The sequence below is a fragment of the Malassezia globosa genome (genome assembly GCF_000181695.2).
Source record: "Malassezia globosa CBS 7966 chromosome Unknown mgl_sf_1.1, whole genome shotgun sequence".
In the NCBI taxonomy this organism is placed as follows: domain Eukaryota; kingdom Fungi; phylum Basidiomycota; class Malasseziomycetes; order Malasseziales; family Malasseziaceae; genus Malassezia; species Malassezia globosa.
In genome coordinates, this window is record NW_001849874.1 from 1,259,753 (window position 1) to 1,275,954 (window position 16,202).

Genomic DNA, 16,202 nt, shown 5'->3' on the forward strand with positions numbered 1-16,202 from the left:
CGGGGCTGGATCGCTCAGCACAATGACGTCTGCATCAGCGCCAGATGCAGCATCCAAGTCACATGATGATCGTCGTGAGCGGTTCCATAAATTGCAGCGTAGACTGAGAGACTCGTCTTCGGCAAATCGAAGTGATGTCATTGCCGAGCAAGTCAAACACCGCGAGGCGTCGCAACGCAAGTCAACCGCGCATGCATTTCAAATGGCAAAAGCGGAGCGAATTTTAGAAGACCGCGACTTACTCGAGCGCGGTGAAAACATCGAACGCCATCGAGCAAAGACATATACCATTGAGGAGAATGAAGCCTGGGAGAAAAGACTCGAGGAGAAAGAGCGGTCACGAGATAAAGGCATGATAGGTATGTCTTTCATTATGAAAAAAATGGACTGTTCGTTTGTATGCTCACGCGCTGAAGATTTCCAGGACCTTGCTGAGCGTTCATATTTGCGGCAACTCAAACAGTTTACGCCAGACAGATCCGCGTATATCCGACAGAAAGAGCAAGAAGAAAGGCAGCAACAGGAGAAATGCAGTACTTCTGCTACGTCATCGCATTCCCGCTCGGCGCTGTCTGCGCCATCCACCGACGATTCGGATGGTCGTGCACTAGTACCTGCAAAAGATGCCCCTGTCTCGCCTGCCATCGCCTCTTACGGTACCCATAAGCCTGAAGAAAGCGCTGTAGACCGACTCGTCAAACACCTCAACCATGAGTACGTATTCGGCATTATTACGTCGTTGCTCACACATGCGCCCAGACACGAACAGATCCAGAGGCGTAGTCGTCGGCGCGAAGATGACTTGGACGTTGAGGGCACATATATCAATCAGCGCAACAAGCGCTTCAATCGCAAGATTCAACGCGTAAGTATACCATGCAGGTGATGTCCAAGGAGCTACAAAGCCCTGTGGCCGAAACGTAAGCGAAAACGAACTAACTCAAGTCCAGTACTTTGGTGAGCACACGAAAGAGTTTCGAGAAAACTGTACGTTGACTACTCCTGCATGTATTTACTTACACTCTATCTCAGTGGAACGAGGCACTGCGTACGTACGATGAAGAGCTTGACCATCGTCTGTTTGATGATGATACTGACACATGCACCTTCCCAACGTAGACTGTAATGTGAGAGCTGCAGCATGCATGTGGAGAAAGTCTGGGTATATTATATACATTTGGCGACATCTCATCTGTTTCCAGTCCATGGCCAGCCTAGAGAGGTCGTCGGCTGCAGCGGCCGCGACTGCAGCTCTAGCTGCTTCGCCTCACCCACTTCCATGGCATCGCCCATCCCTGCTTGGCACAGATGAGCGTATCGTAATCGATCTCGGTAGCCGGATCTGCCGTGCCGGGTTCAGTGGTGATGCGGAACCGCGTGTCATGCTTGACGCCCTTGCGTTTTGTGCACGTATATGGGGAGAACCCAAGGCAGATGCCCTATGGGATCTCGACTGGATGCATGCAGAGAATACACGTACTTTGCAACAGAGACACACCGATCTTGTGTTTGCACTTATCCGCCTGTTACGGCATGTATACCAAGAGTAAGCTTCTTTGCATACATAGACACGCAAAATGCAAGTTTATTAAGTACTCGACTCACACAACCAGATATCTCCTATCAGATGCAAAGACATACCGTGTGCTTCTGGTGCACAGTCCATTGTGCCTCGATGCTGTGCAGCACGCCTTGTGTGAAGTGCTTCTTACCAACATGCATGTGCCAAGTGTGTCGTTTGTCGACTCGCATGTATTGTGCACACTCGCTGTAGGACGTACATCTGCCCTTGTGGTTGATGTGGGGCATTTAGAGACATGTGTGATGCCAGTGTACGACGGACGTCCCATGCAGAACCTTATCACAACGACGCCACGTGCAGGTCGCTTTCTGTCGCGCACACTTCGCGCGCTCCTGGCACGACACGCGGAGACTACGGCACCTATCGACGATGTTTTGCATCCATCAACGATAGATGAGGTACAAACAAGGGCTCTTCTCGTAGGTGAGCCTTGTACCTGCTCGCGAACGACGGTGTCGCCGCTGGATGTGGACGCATTTGCTTCCGAGTATGCAAAGCACGCCACAAACACCAGTGCATGGAGCCTTCGGGTACATGGCCAATCGGTACTTCATGTCCCTGGATGGTTGCGTGAGCGTGCCTGTGAAGTGTTTTGGGAGCCTGGGGACGAAGACGAAGCAAGTGTCGTTGAGTGCGTATGGCAATGCATATCACGACTACCCCTTGATACGAGACGCGAATTGCTCGGCTCCATTCTACTGGCCGGAGGTTCGAGTCTGATCCCTGGATGGACGCAGCGATTTGTCCAAGAGCTCCAGAAGCCCGGACTCACCTCAGCTTTGCAGTATGGCGCGGCTTCTATGCCCACAGATCCAACCCACGCGATGCGTGTGCAAGTACTTAACGCTTCCGCCACATACATGCCAGCCAATGTCCTTGCCTGGTCGGGAGCAAGCATAGCAGGACATCTGCATGCCGAAGGCACGACGGTATGGACGCGCGATTCATGGAATGCATAGAAAAAAGCAAAGGACCTTTTTTTGTTGCCCTATTTTCTCACTAGCGCTGCTCACGGCCTACAACCGTAATGTCGGCACGCGAGAAGTGCTTGACTCGTGGGCATCCGAATACGTACAACGCCTTGAGCGTGGGCATGGCATCTGCGAGCATGGACAGGATAGAATCGTCCACACACCGAACAAAGCCAACATCAAGCGTCTTTAGAGGCAGACGCGCTTCAGCGAGCGCGTAAAAAGCAGCCGGCGTCAAGTCATCATTGCTGTTAATGTTAAGAACTTGGAGAGATCGTGCATGCCGCACGAGTGCTTCAAGTGATGCATCTGTCATGCCAATGCCACGGACAGACACCGAGGTCAGCTGCGTGCATCTGTGCCAGAGTCGGATCCATGTTGATTCATGCACATGAGCCAAGAAGTCCAGGATAAGACACTCAATCGTCGCGCCAATAGCATCGATGGTTGCGTCACTCAGAGCTTCATTCTTGCCGAGATGGAGCGAACGAAGATGCGTTCCGTGTCGCTCCAGCACAGGTATTACGCCTTGATCGGTAAGAGAAGCAGGCGGCACGCCAGGTTGTGAAACACCCGGCTGTGACAGGTCTATATGGTATAAGCATCGCATACCTGCGAGGCACTGTGCCCCCTCATCATCCAGTTTTCCGACCTGAGCAAGACGAAGCTCCGTCACATTCACACAATGTTGAGCAAGTGTCTCGATGCATGTGCGATCAAAGCGCGGCGTTTCGCGAATGAGAAATGACGTTAGTTGCTCACCCCGCTCGCGTAGAAATTCGAGCCAATCTTCCCGCCGCACCAAATAAGGACCATACAGCTCAAGGTGCCTAAGGTGTGAGAGGCGCCATAGTGATCTGAACGCCGGTGCGTCGAGTTGACCGCAATAATCGAGCTGCAATCGCTCAATGTTGGGTGCCAGCGATGCAATTGTTTGCAGCGATGTGCTGTTGAGTGCTGTGAAGTACGTGCATAAGCGCGGCACGTTTGGTAAGTCGATACTCCTGGGTAAAAACGTACCACTGCAGTCATATAATCGCAGGTCCCGCACAGAGCTGCCAAGGAACAGAGGCAATGTTCGTGGCGTCAAGCGGCGATTCTTGCTAATGACACGACTTAGTCCATGCCGACTGCGTTCGCTGATCACACCCAGTGCGCCGATGTGGTCAATCCACTCTGCCACGATCTGATCAGTCAGTTACAGTGATTGAGGGGACGTACATTAATACAGAGTGATTGTAGTGTGGGTACATCTTGCACAGCTATATCCACAACGGATCCAACGGTAGTGCCGCGGCGTGCACGTTTCGCCGAAGAGCCTGAGACTTTGGATGACAGCCGTTGCTGTTGCTTGCCGGATGGCTCAGCCGATTCATGACAATTCCAACACAGAGCACCGCTGTGTGGATCGACGTAGCTGTCTTATTAGTTATCACCGTGTACGTACGTGTAGCGGGTCATTGTGAACCGTTTACCACACATGCCGCAATCCGTGCTGCTGCCTGCCTGGATCTTCATACGAGCACGGGACGCTTGCGCGGAATCCAAGACTTGCTCCGCCGCTTGCTGGCCATCGACTTGACTCATATTGCCATCACTATCTTCTTCCGCTTCGTCTTCTTCATCGAACTGCATGGATGCTCCCTGCGGGATTCTGGGTCGTTGACGAGTCACATGCTCGTTCTTTGCCCTGTGATCGGTCGATGACGACGCGTCACGGCGCGCAAATTGCTGGCCTTGTTTATTGATTTCACCTGCGCGTATACCTTGCGACTGAGATCAGCACACGACGCACGTACAGCAAGAAAATCTGTGAGGGCCGAAGATGGGCCCCGAACTCGCGACCGTTTTGACATTATCGATGGTATGGATTGGTCAGTGCAGCTACAACTAGTGTACTTAAGTAAGCATATGGTGGCTACGATGGACGCACAGGCCGTGCAGGCGATGGGCCAGGTGGAGGACATCGACTGATTGGTGACGCAATCTAATCACGATACCGGGACGACGCCATTGCCGTCGTCCTTCGTGGACTTTGCGAGCGGGCAGACGAAGGATAGCGGTGATCATCGCGATATGGATCGCGGAGACGACGCAATTCTGCACGATCCGGGCTCGGGGAGCGCGAATAGGAGGGAGAGCGCGAATACGAGCGGGAGCGAGTATAGGAACGACCTCGAGGGCTTGGGGAACGCGAGTATGAGCGTCCTCGAGGGCTTGGCGACCGTGAGTACGAGTATCGCCGAGGACGTGGTGACTGCGAGTAAGAGTGTCCTCGAGGACTCGGTGACCGTGAATAAGAACGTCCTCGGGGGCTCAGTGACCGTGAATATGAGCGTCCACGAGAGCTTGGTGTATACGAGCCCGAATACGAGCTGGAATATGAGCGACTGCGGGAACTCCGTGAATATGATCCATCCGAGTCAGATGACATGCCTTCCGACTCAGCACGTCGCGCCCATTCGGCTTCTCGCCGCTCCATCATCAGCTGCGTCGCTATCTTGAGGCGCTCGCGCATCGTCTCCGTAACAACGCCTAAGCCAATACTCGTGAAAAAGTTGATCGAGAACCGCGTGTCACTAGGATGGTCCATTGGGAATATGTGCCGATAATACTCCTGCATGGATGGCTCGCGGAACCGTTCAGCCAATGTTTTGAGTCCAAGAAGAGATTGCATTTCATTCAGCAAGATTTTGATAAAGATGCGCGATGAAGACGTGGTTTCATCCTCTGTCATATGCACCACCTCAAAACATGCCCAACTGATACTGTCTGTTGCAAGTAGTGCGCCGAAGAACCGCGCAATGTTTCGAAGACGATTCGTCTCGTAGCGGTGAATCGTGTCATAGTACGTGTGAAAGCTCTGTTCATACAGACCACTCCAATGTCGATGAAGCTTGCAAAGACGCTCTCCAATGTGTCCGTAGAACTTCGAGTATGTTCGTTCCTGCGAGCAGCACTCAATCACCATCTTGCATAGCTCCATTTCTTGATGATCAGGCACTCGCAGCTTCAGGAGCTTGTGAACACATTCCTCAAAGTCGAGCGACGACATGATCACTAGATAAATCGTGCGACGAAGATTCACAAGATTCGTTTCAGTCCGATCCTGGATTTCCAGCTGCGTTTGAGCGTCATCTTCCTCGTCCCCGGCCGCGTCGTCACCCTCCGGCTCGTCGTCCTCTTCCTCCTCGTCTTCTTCATCGCCATCACTATTCTCACCAAGAATCTCGGCTTTGATTTGTCGATACTTTTCTTCATTTGCCTCAAACTCAGGATCAGCCTTGAAGATGTTTAGCCCCTCCTCGACCTTCAGCTCGTCATCCAGACTGATCTGGTGCGTAATCTGATCCTCCTCCTCGACTAAATCAAGTTCCTCCGGGATGCGTGGATGGTCCTGGAATCTATCTTTGCGTGTCTGAGCCAAGACTTCCACCATGTACTGTACACGCACGCTAATATCGCCCTCGTACAGCACAACCCGGAACCTGTCAAACACCGTGTGGCACGCTTTGGGTGCTTCTTCTGTTAGAAATGCGCCCACGTCCCGCATGAACGCCACAGCTAGTTCCACACTGTCATCCGTCGGGTTCTCCAGAAGCAGCACAAGGATCTCGAGGGCCAGTAACTCATGCACGACTCGCTGATTCACAAGATGCGCGAGAAATAGTAGTGTTGCATGACACTTGGGCTTGTCATTACGTCGAAAAGAGCGTCGGAATTGCGACACGAGTCGAGTCACAAGCAGCTCACCAACAAATGGGAGCTTGGTATTAATGATAGCAGCAAGCGCGGCAAAAACTGGCGTAAACGGCAACGATAATTCTTGGGCATGCATGATCGAGCGACAGAAAAGACCACGTCCGCGAATCAAATTCGCTCCGGCGAATAGCTCCGGCACAATGTACTTGATATTATCAGCGGCAACCTTGTTCACCAAACCAGTGATGCTCTTGCGCAATGCTTCCCAGTTCATTCTCTGAAACTCAATGCTCCCAGGATCGGCGCGTGCAACCTCTTCCATCAAAGCGCGGAGACGAGCTGGAGGTACGTACGTTCCACCAGCCCGCGTTTCTGCCAGTTTTGCCATGGCAGAGCGCAACGCTTCTCCTTTGGACGCCGCATCGTTCTGAGACGTATCGAATTGCGTCGCTACATCCCCGGACGAGTCCGAACGCTTACGCTTTCCGGAGCGATCAGCATCATCCATGACGATCTCTGAAACAAATGCGCGCGCGCACACACACACACAATCTGATGCTCTAAGGCACGCGCCGGTGACTAGACGCCACGAAAGATCCTCGGTGCACCCTACGAAGGAGCCTGGGGACGACACAAAATAGACGTGTAGCTGACTAAGCGTCTCCTATACAAAGGCCCCTTGAGACAGAGAAATGGTGGCATCCCAAGCCTCCTCTCTGAGCGACTGGCGAGGTTCTCCACCACAAAGATACAAGCCTTACGCCGGCCGATTTTCGCGAGTGAGAGCGCTCGCGTTGAATTGTCCAAATCGGTATAACGTCACGACACACGCTAGCTCAAAGCAGGGTAGTGGCAAGAATGGCGGCGCCTTCCCCGTCTCCCTTTTGCATTAGAGGGACGTTTAATCTCTCAACAAATAAGACGCAACGCGCGGCATCCTCCTACACGTACAAGTCAGGCTGCAGCGCCCGGTACAGTCAAGATGCGCGTATTCCTGACCATATTCTCGAAGAAGACGACGAAGATGATGAACAGGTAATTTTGACAATGCCAGGACAAGGAGTCGCACCCAGTACCCAGTACATGCGTGGTCATGGGTGTTATATTGACCCGTCAAGTTCGGAGATCGTGTCCTCAATGAGCGGCATTGTTGAGCGTGTCAATAAGCTGATCTCGGTGCGACCGATCCGCACGCGCTACCGCGCAGAAGTGGGGGACTTGGTTGTCGGACGCATCATGGAAGTGCAATCGCGAAGATGGAAAGTCGACATCGGCACAACCACCGATGCATCGTTACAGCTGTCGTCCGTCAATTTACCGGGCGGCGTCCAGCGCAAGAAGCTAGAGTCAGACGAATTACAGATGCGCATGTTTTTCCAGGAAGGTGATCTGGTCGTTGCAGAGGTACAGTCCGTGTTCCAAGACGGAAGTGTTGGATTGCACACGCGATCACTACGATATGGGAAGCTTCGGAACGGCGCTTTGGCTGTAATACCACCAGTTCTGGTCCGAAGGCACAAAAGTCACTTCATAACGCTGGACAAGTTGCCCGAGCATGGGATTGATTTACTGTTAGGACTGAATGGATACGTGTGGGTGTCGAAACATATTGACTTCGACGTCGCAAAGGCTGAGGGCGAAGGGGGGCATCACAGTGTCGCTGCCCCTCCGGCAATGCAGGTTGGAGCTAACGAGAGTGTAGGACTTGGCGGACGTGGGGTTGCTATGGACATTGATGGCGTTTACAGTGATGTCAATGAGCCTATATCAACGGAAACCCGGCGGTCCATCACAATCGTTTGCATAGCCCTTGCTGCATTTGTCCACCACGGGATTACTGTTACGGAATCTTCATTGGAGCGAGCTTGTGCATGGGGAATCGAGCAAGCGGATTTGTCAGATCCGATTACTTTGGCACACAGCATGATCCACATGATTCGGCGGCATAACAATGCGTAATGAGCAAGAAATGTGTGTATCAAAATAGTGGGCCTTGAAAGTGGGACGAGATGAATAGCAACAGAGTCTAAGTACTCCCCGATAGGTTTGCTTACTTGACGAGCTCTCTCTGTCCGCCTGTTTCTCTCTTTCTCTTTTTTTTCTTTCTCCCAGACACGCACATCCACTACTTCTCCCAGACAAAAAGCTTTCTTCTCCGCTAGTATGTAGTGCCTTCCGGTGGCTGAGCAAGTTTTCGGTTTGCAGGTAATGCCATCATGCGACGCAGCTCTGCCAATAAGCTTTCCATCGTATAGTCGGTACGCCACTGGAGAAGCGGCATGAATTGATCCGGTCGCACGCGACCATTCGACTGGTCCACGCATGGCAAATTGATCTTTGTAACAAACCAAATTTCTGGTGGCACCTGCGGGTATGAATCACCACAGACAAGACGCAATGAATAGATCCGATTTTCGTGCACAGAATTGGCTGGACCGAGAATCGTCGCATTCCAGTTGGTCATAACTGTATGTTGATGGTTAGAGTGAATTCACCGTGACGGATGCCTGTCCACATACGTATGTCATCACTTTCGGCTAGACCATACGAGCAGGAGCCATTCCCTAGACCCTTTTCACCTTTCTCTAGTTCCTCAAGCAAACGGAAATTTCGTGGTACTTTGAATAAATATTGTGCTTGCCAAATGCATGAACGTACCGACCGCCATGGTTCAGACAAGTTACGAGGTCACGAATAGTAGTACTACTTCCGGCCGATTCGTCACCTCCTAAAGGGCACTGACTCGATTCACCACTCCACTTGGACCAAGCACCCGGCACTCGCCACATATGACTTGGGGCCCGTCTGAAAGCAAGCGTGTGCATGCCATGTGGGGTAGGCGAATTGGGGCCAGCCAGCCAGCACCAGGAGCAAGTGCATGTCACGTGAGAATGGACTCATGTCCGTAGCGGTGTCGCTGACGAAAGGCGAGCGCGCTTGCACCAGCAAGCCAAACTGCCGACCGCCCATCTAATACGCATGCCTCCACATATGCTTTCTGTCGTGCCCAATTTGGGCACGAATGGCACCATTTAGACCTGATTCCTTTCTTCTATACCATGTCCAGCAGCGCTCCTAACGGTGGACATGCGCCTGTATTTATCGCATCAGCCGTTCGAACGCCAGTGGGATGTTTTCAAGGCACATTGAAATCGCAGACCGCCATTGATCTAGGCACGGCCGCAACGAAAGCAGCCATCGACCGTGCGCACATCAAGCCAGCAGACATCGACGAGGCATACTTGGGCTGTGTGCTCCAGGGAAATCTTGGACAAGGTCCTGCTCGGCAGGTAGTTTTGCATGCAGGCTGTCCGGACTCGACGGAAGCTACCACTGTCAACAAGATCTGCGCATCTGGCATGAAAGCCCTCGCATTGGGTGCCCAAAGCATTCGTCTTGGAGAACGTGACGTCGTACTTGTAGGAGGAATGGAGAGTATGAGCAATGCACCGTTTTACATAAAGCGCGGTGGTCTCTTGTATGGAGATGTGCCTGCCCAGGATGCCATCTTGCGCGATGGTCTCACAGATGCGCTGCATCACAAGCCTATGGGCCTCTGTGCCGAGCAGACAGCCCAAAAGTACGGATGTACGCGACAGGAACAAGATGCGTATGCGATTCAGTCGTATGAGCGGGCTGCAGCAGCATGGGAACGTGGCGCTTTCCAGCAAGAGATCGTGCCCATTACCATCAAGGGAAAACGGGGTGAGTCGATTGTGCAGGAAGACGAAGAGTACCGCAAGCTCCTCAAGGATAAAATCAGCACTTTACGGCCGGCTTTTGATGCGCAATGCGGCACCATCACAGCGGCCAATGCGAGTTCTCTCAGCGACGGTGCTAGTGCTTTGATTATCGCTAGTGCACACGCCGTGCAGAAACATCAGCTGACGCCAATCGCGCAGGTGCTGGCAAGCGCCGATGCTGCGTGTGCTCCAGTGGACTTCTCGACGGCGCCGTCGATTGCCATTCCACAGGCCCTTGCCAAGGCAGGCGTCTCGGCTGATCAGGTTGCGCTATGGGAAATCAATGAGGCATTCTCTGTCGCTGCACTTGCGAATGCCAAGATCCTCGGTCTTGATCTTGCAAAAGTCAATACGCTGGGTGGTGGCGTCTCATTAGGGCACCCGATCGGCAGCTCTGGCGCACGAATTGTCGTCACGCTCGTACATGCCCTTCGTCCAGGAGACATTGGTGTTGCAGGCATTTGCAATGTACGTTTACACAAAGATGGTGAAGCATAGCTAACGTTTCAGGGCGGTGGTGGCTCATCTGCTGTTGTGATCCAGCGCATGTAGCTGTCAAGATAGTTGGGTACTCGACATGGTGAGCATAGAAGAAACATGGATCTTGATGTAGTTTTTGTAAGAATGACTTCAGTGGTTGACGTGAACGTGCTGGTTACTATGGTGTCTCGTGGCGTTTCACGTAGGTCCTCCATTCCAACCGCTGCTAAGCGGCGGAAGGGTTTCATCAGTGCATGATCCGTGATTGAAATAGGCCATTTTCTCCACGCACTCGATAGTATACTCTCTCCACACACATGAAGAAACGTACCTTGGCCCAGGCGTTTCAAGCGTCCTTGAGGAAAAACGACTCAACGTCGGACAACAACGAGAAGAGGGACGAGAATCAGAGTGACAACAATGGTCAAGATCGAGACTGCAAACAAACTCTCACAGAAATGACAGCTGATGAACAAGATATTGATTACATGTCTGACACCATGCTCGAAAAGCTCGCTGCGAACGAGCGACCACTCGAGCTGACGTACTCGCAACGACAGACGAAACGTCGCATCGACGAAGCAGAGCGGAGGAGACAGGCTATGTATGATGCAGAGGCGCGTCAACGAGAAAAAGCACGCATGCCCCATCTCGGCGAAGTCGAGGCTCGACAACGCGGGCTTGCCACGAACGTGCTGGAAAATGCCATCAAACCACAACCAGATGGACCGGCCATTGGCGCAGGCACACATGCGGCATTGGAGATGATGAAAGCCATGGGGTTCGATATATCATACAAGGATGATGCAGTTGCAACACGTAATCCACTGATGCCAGATGAACGCTGGTTGAGCAGCAGCAAGTCTCATGTACCTCGAAGGCAGGGCATTGGGCATGCAGAGATCTCGAAACAAATTGCTCAAGCAAAAGAAGCTGCTTCACCTGTGCCATTGAGTGTCGATGCATTTCGTCAGCTTCAATCAGATCGAGCTAATCAAAAGCATCTAGAAGGTATTCTGAACAAGGCACGAAGCACGTGCCGGGCTTTGGATGAAGCGAACGGATGGGATGTACGTACGTGGACGGTGTAGACTTACCAACAGTATAATCCATATTGGCTTGATCCAGCGATTCTTGAGGAGGGAAGCAAGAGAGCCAATGAGACAACTAGTCCGCATGATGTTGCAGCACAAGACGCTAAGAATCTTTTGCTGGAATCACTCGAGCATCCGACGAGGTGCACAGACGCCCAGAGCTTCTGCTGTCTACCTGTACGTACAATCAACTCGCGATATATGAATATTTACGATTCTAGACCCATGCACGTCTTACTCTCACACACCAGTACTTGCGAGAGGTATATCACTATTGTGTATATTGTATGCAACAGTACGAGTCAGCAGGCGCTTTAAACGAAGAATGCCCTGGCGAGACAGAAGATGAGCACGCTTGAAAAAGAAAAGACAAAAGTATGTATAGAGAGTACTACGAATGTGCGAACACAGCAAGAGTGTACAGGGAGAGAGGAAGAGAGAGAGAGAGAGAGAGAGAGAGAGAGAGAGAGAAAGGGACATGGGTATGATTACCTAGTTGTACTGCGCGTAAAGCGAAGTGCTGGAGAACTTGCTGCCTTGGCGCACAACTTTGTCAACGGCCTGCAAAAAGTCCTTTTCTGTAGCCACCTTGCGATGCGCACGGATGGCAAACATGCCCGCTTCTGTCGCAACACTACGAAGCTCGGCACCTGTCGTGTTAGGACACAGACGAGCAATGAGATCGTAGCGGATATTTCGCTCCACTGACATGGAACGTGCGTGGATGCGCAAAATATGGGCACGGCCATCATTGTCAGGCAAACCGAATTCGACACGGCGGTCGAGACGGCCAGGACGCAAAAGGGCTGGATCTAGCGTGTCAGGCCTGTTGGTTGCCATCAACACTTTAATGTTACCACGAGAATCGAAGCCATCCAGCTGGTTGATCAGCTCCAACATGGTACGCTGCACTTCATTGTCACCACCGGCGCCATCATCGAAACGGACACCACCAATCGCGTCGACCTCATCGAAAAAGATGATGCACGCTTTCTTCGTTCGTGCCAACTCAAACAACTCACGTACCATCCGTGCACCTTCACCGACGTACTTCTGCACGAGTTCCGAACCAATGACACGGATAAATGTCGCGTCTGTCCGGTTGGCAACAGCACGTGCACAAAGCGTTTTACCTGTGCCTGGCGGACCAAAGAGTAGGACGCCTTTTGGTGGATCAATGCCCAGCTTCACGAACCGCTCTGGCTCAAGCAGTGGCGTCTCAACGACTTCACGAAGCTTTTCAATCTGGTCCTTTACACCACCGATATCACTGTACGTGACATCTGGCTTGTCCTCAACTTGCATCATCGTCACAGATGGATCAATCTTCGGCGGCAAGGGAATCTGGATCTGGTACTTGTTCCGGTCCACACCAACACGCATGCCTTCTTCGACGTCCGTAGGTGAGACACGGTCGCCCAGGGCGACGACAAACTTGGCAATTTGCTTCACATTGATCACATACTTATCTTTGTTTTCGCTTGAGGCTGGATTCAGCGAGCTGCTTAGGCCGTGCAAAGCGCCCAGCATATTGTCCAGCACACTCGGCGTACCACCTTCTGTGTCTCGGCCACCTGACGCACCCGATGACCCTTGACCGCCTTGGCCATCGCCCTCTGCGTCATTACTCTCGGGGTCATTCGCGTCGGCTGGAATGATTTTGGTGCATCTCGCCACTTGCAGTGGTTGCTCTTCACTCATACGCTGCTTGTCAGCAGCGATATCCCATAAATCAGGCGGCGCCAGACCTGTGTCGCTTTCCTTGATGCCCATCTTTTCATTCACGCGTTTTTCTGCTTCCTTGATCTCTTGATCGATCCGCTTCAGTGCATTGGCATACGGACCCTGTGCATATGTGCGCAGGAGCTGGATATCATCTTCGTCGAGTGGGACAATCTGGTCCTTGTCCTTGTCGGCATCTGCATCGGGCTTGCTGTACTTTTCCCAGTCTTTTTTCGGCGCCATCCCTGCACGCGGTGTGGCGTCGTTGTCGTGGTGAGAGTCAGTTGAGGGCCGCGCGTCCTTTTTCTGCTTGTGGGTCACGTAAAGATCGATGTGACGACACCTGGCCTAACAACGACCGGCAGAACATGGTTGGGATTTATGCATGCAACACATGCTTGCACCAGCCACGGACCAGCACGCTGCCCTTCTAAGAAGGCAAGTACTCCCTCCCTCCACCCTCCTCTTGGACTCAGCGCCTCCGCCCTCTTTCCAGCCTCTGGTGTGCTGAGTCAGCAGAGGCATTGCACGCGCACAGAGGCGATGAAACCGGGCCGCCCACGGGTTCGCCTACAGCGAGCGAGTGCTTGGAGACCAGGAGCCAACGAACGAGCAGGTCGCTCTCTCTTTCACCTACACACTCTCTTCACCCACGTTTACGACGAGCCTTATTCGACGTTGGAGATGGCGGGAGCAATGAGCAATGCAAAGCGCGATATGCGCAAGATCCGCGATGAGGACCGCGAGAGCCAGTATGGCAGTGTGTTTGGTGTATCGGGTCCTGTCGTGATTGCCGAGAACATGATTGGATCCAGCATGTACGAGCTTGTGCGTGTTGGACATGAAGAGCTGGTGGGTGAAATCATTCGTATCGAGAACGACAAAGCGACCATCCAGGTGTATGAAGAAACAAGTGGTGTCTGTGTTGGCGATCCTGTGCTGCGGTCCGGCAAACCCCTGAGCGTTGAGCTGGGCCCCGGTCTGATGGAGAACATTTACGATGGTATGCATTCAGGGCATTCTCGTGTTGAATGAGCATCGGGTACTAATGCGCGTCTGTACAGGTATTCAGCGGCCTCTGCAGGGCATCCGAGAAAAGAGCCAGAGCATCTATATTCCGCGCGGCATTGATGCACCTGCGCTTGACCGAACGAAGCAATGGGAATTCACACCTGGCAAGTTCAAGAAGGGTGACCACGTTAGCGGTGGTGATGTGTTTGGTTCTGTGCATGAAAACTCACTTGTGACGGAGCATCGACTCATGCTCCCGCCGCGTGCTCGCGGCACCATCACGTATATTGCCGAAAAGGGCACATACACAGTCGACGATATTGTCCTTGAAACCGAATTCCAGGGCGAGAAACAGGAGCACAAGATGATGCACTCATGGCCAGTGCGTGCGCCGCGCCCTGTCACAGAGAAGCTCGTCGCTGACACACCTCTGCTGACCGGCCAACGTATATTGGACTCGCTATTCCCCTGTATCCAGGGAGGCACCACGGCTATTCCAGGCGCATTTGGATGTGGTAAGACAGTGATTTCTCAGGCCCTGTCGAAGTTCTCCAACTCGGATATTATTATGTATGTCGGCTGTGGCGAGCGAGGCAATGAAATGGCCGAAGTGCTGGAGGAGTTCCCAGAACTTACGCTCATGCGGGATGGCAAGGAGCAACCGATTATGCGCCGAACGACGCTCGTTGCCAATACATCGAACATGCCTGTCGCTGCGCGTGAGGCGTCGATTTACACTGGCATCACGCTGTCGGAATACTTCCGTGACCAGGGCACGAACGTGGCCATGATGGCCGACTCGACGTCTCGATGGGCCGAGGCACTACGTGAGATCAGTGGTCGTTTGGCTGAGATGCCAGCTGACTCTGGCTACCCGGCGTACCTGGGTGGCCGTCTCGCAAGCTTCTATGAACGAGCTGGCAAAGTCGTGGCGCTCGGTTCACCAGAGCGTGTGGGCTCGGTGAGTATTGTGGGTGCTGTGTCGCCACCAGGAGGTGACTTTTCCGACCCTGTCACGACAGCGACGCTGGGTATTGTCGGTGCTTTCTGGGGTCTTGATAAGAAACTCGCGCAGCGTAAACACTTCCCATCCGTCAACTGGGATGTCTCGTACTCGAAGTACTCCCAAATGCTGGAGCCGTATTATGAGAAGAATGCACCGGGCTTCTCGTCCTTGCGTATGTCGGCCCGTGAGCTCCTACAGAAAGACTCGGACCTTGCCGAAATTGTGCAACTTGTTGGTAAGAGCTCACTTGGTGAGAATGACAAGGTTACACTGGAGGTCGCTCGCATTATCAAAGATGACTACCTTCAGCAGAATGGTATTTCCGAATACGACTGCTATTGTCCCTTCTACAAGACGTCTGCGATGCTAAAGAACATGGTGCAGTACCATGAGAAGGCACAGGCAGCCATCAACAACAACCCCGAGATCACATGGGCCCGTATTCGTGAGCACACGTCGGACATTCTGTACCGCCTTACGCAGCAGAAATTCGAAGACCCGAAGGAGGGCGAGGAGACGATGCTGAAGAAGTTTGAGCAGCTAGCGTCGGACATGACGGAAAGCTTCCGCAGTCTGGCGGACTAGATGTGAAGGAGTGTGTATCAACTACTGGTGGCTGGGCTGGCAAGCGTACGTGAGTGCTGTTCTCTCTCCTTACTCCACTAGGAAAGCCCTCGAGCTTTTCACTCATGTACACTCTCCATCTCGGATCCCTTATCCTGTTGCTTCTTTTTTTTCTTGTCTCTTTTTCCTTCCCTCATAATCTGTTCCTGTCTGCGGGCGATTGATGCTTTCATACTTCTAGGCAGGCACAGCGTACATAGGATCATGCAAAAGTGGGTGTTATGAAACCAAGTTTGGTGCTAGTCGTACCGTATACATTGTGGCCAT

At 52.6% G+C, this 16,202-nt stretch overlaps 9 protein-coding genes across 9 annotated transcripts; 5 read left to right on the plus strand and 4 right to left on the minus strand.

Moving 5' to 3' along the window:
* Positions 1–1,716: 1,716 nt before the first annotated feature.
* Positions 1,717–2,541, plus strand: MGL_0561 (uncharacterized protein; the record flags this gene model as incomplete). The annotated part of the gene is made up of 1 exon (XM_001732734.1): positions 1,717–2,541. One exon carries the CDS (start codon positions 1,717–1,719, stop codon positions 2,539–2,541), a length of 825 nt encoding a protein of 274 aa, XP_001732786.1.
* A 40-nt stretch (positions 2,542–2,581) lies between these two features.
* MGL_0562 (uncharacterized protein) lies at positions 2,582–3,163 on the minus strand (the record flags this gene model as incomplete). The annotated part of the gene is made up of 1 exon (XM_001732735.1): positions 2,582–3,163. One exon carries the CDS (start codon positions 3,161–3,163, stop codon positions 2,582–2,584), a length of 582 nt encoding a protein of 193 aa, XP_001732787.1.
* Positions 3,164–4,540: 1,377 nt separating this feature from the next.
* On the minus strand, positions 4,541–6,763 carry MGL_0563 (uncharacterized protein; the record flags this gene model as incomplete). Its single annotated transcript, XM_001732736.1, has 1 exon — positions 4,541–6,763. One exon carries the CDS (start codon positions 6,761–6,763, stop codon positions 4,541–4,543), a length of 2,223 nt encoding a protein of 740 aa, XP_001732788.1.
* A 350-nt stretch (positions 6,764–7,113) lies between these two features.
* On the plus strand, positions 7,114–8,214 carry MGL_0564 (uncharacterized protein; the record flags this gene model as incomplete). The annotated part of the gene is made up of 1 exon (XM_001732737.1): positions 7,114–8,214. One exon carries the CDS (start codon positions 7,114–7,116, stop codon positions 8,212–8,214), a length of 1,101 nt encoding a protein of 366 aa, XP_001732789.1.
* A 199-nt stretch (positions 8,215–8,413) lies between these two features.
* Positions 8,414–8,923, minus strand: MGL_0565 (uncharacterized protein; the record flags this gene model as incomplete). Its single annotated transcript, XM_001732738.1, has 2 exons — positions 8,414–8,721; positions 8,914–8,923. 2 exons carry the CDS (start codon positions 8,921–8,923, stop codon positions 8,414–8,416), a joined length of 318 nt encoding a protein of 105 aa, XP_001732790.1.
* A 391-nt stretch (positions 8,924–9,314) lies between these two features.
* Positions 9,315–10,496, plus strand: MGL_0566 (uncharacterized protein; the record flags this gene model as incomplete). Its single annotated transcript, XM_001732739.1, has 1 exon — positions 9,315–10,496. The coding sequence occupies one exon, from the start codon at positions 9,315–9,317 to the stop codon at positions 10,494–10,496; it is 1,182 nt and encodes a 393-aa protein (XP_001732791.1).
* A 440-nt stretch (positions 10,497–10,936) lies between these two features.
* MGL_0567 (uncharacterized protein) lies at positions 10,937–11,569 on the plus strand (the record flags this gene model as incomplete). The annotated part of the gene is made up of 1 exon (XM_001732740.1): positions 10,937–11,569. One exon carries the CDS (start codon positions 10,937–10,939, stop codon positions 11,567–11,569), a length of 633 nt encoding a protein of 210 aa, XP_001732792.1.
* A 495-nt stretch (positions 11,570–12,064) lies between these two features.
* Positions 12,065–13,537, minus strand: MGL_0568 (uncharacterized protein; the record flags this gene model as incomplete). The annotated part of the gene is made up of 1 exon (XM_001732741.1): positions 12,065–13,537. The coding sequence occupies one exon, from the start codon at positions 13,535–13,537 to the stop codon at positions 12,065–12,067; it is 1,473 nt and encodes a 490-aa protein (XP_001732793.1).
* A 441-nt stretch (positions 13,538–13,978) lies between these two features.
* MGL_0569 (uncharacterized protein) lies at positions 13,979–15,896 on the plus strand (the record flags this gene model as incomplete). The annotated part of the gene is made up of 2 exons (XM_001732742.1): positions 13,979–14,297; positions 14,359–15,896. 2 exons carry the CDS (start codon positions 13,979–13,981, stop codon positions 15,894–15,896), a joined length of 1,857 nt encoding a protein of 618 aa, XP_001732794.1.
* Positions 15,897–16,202: the final 306 nt, after the last annotated feature.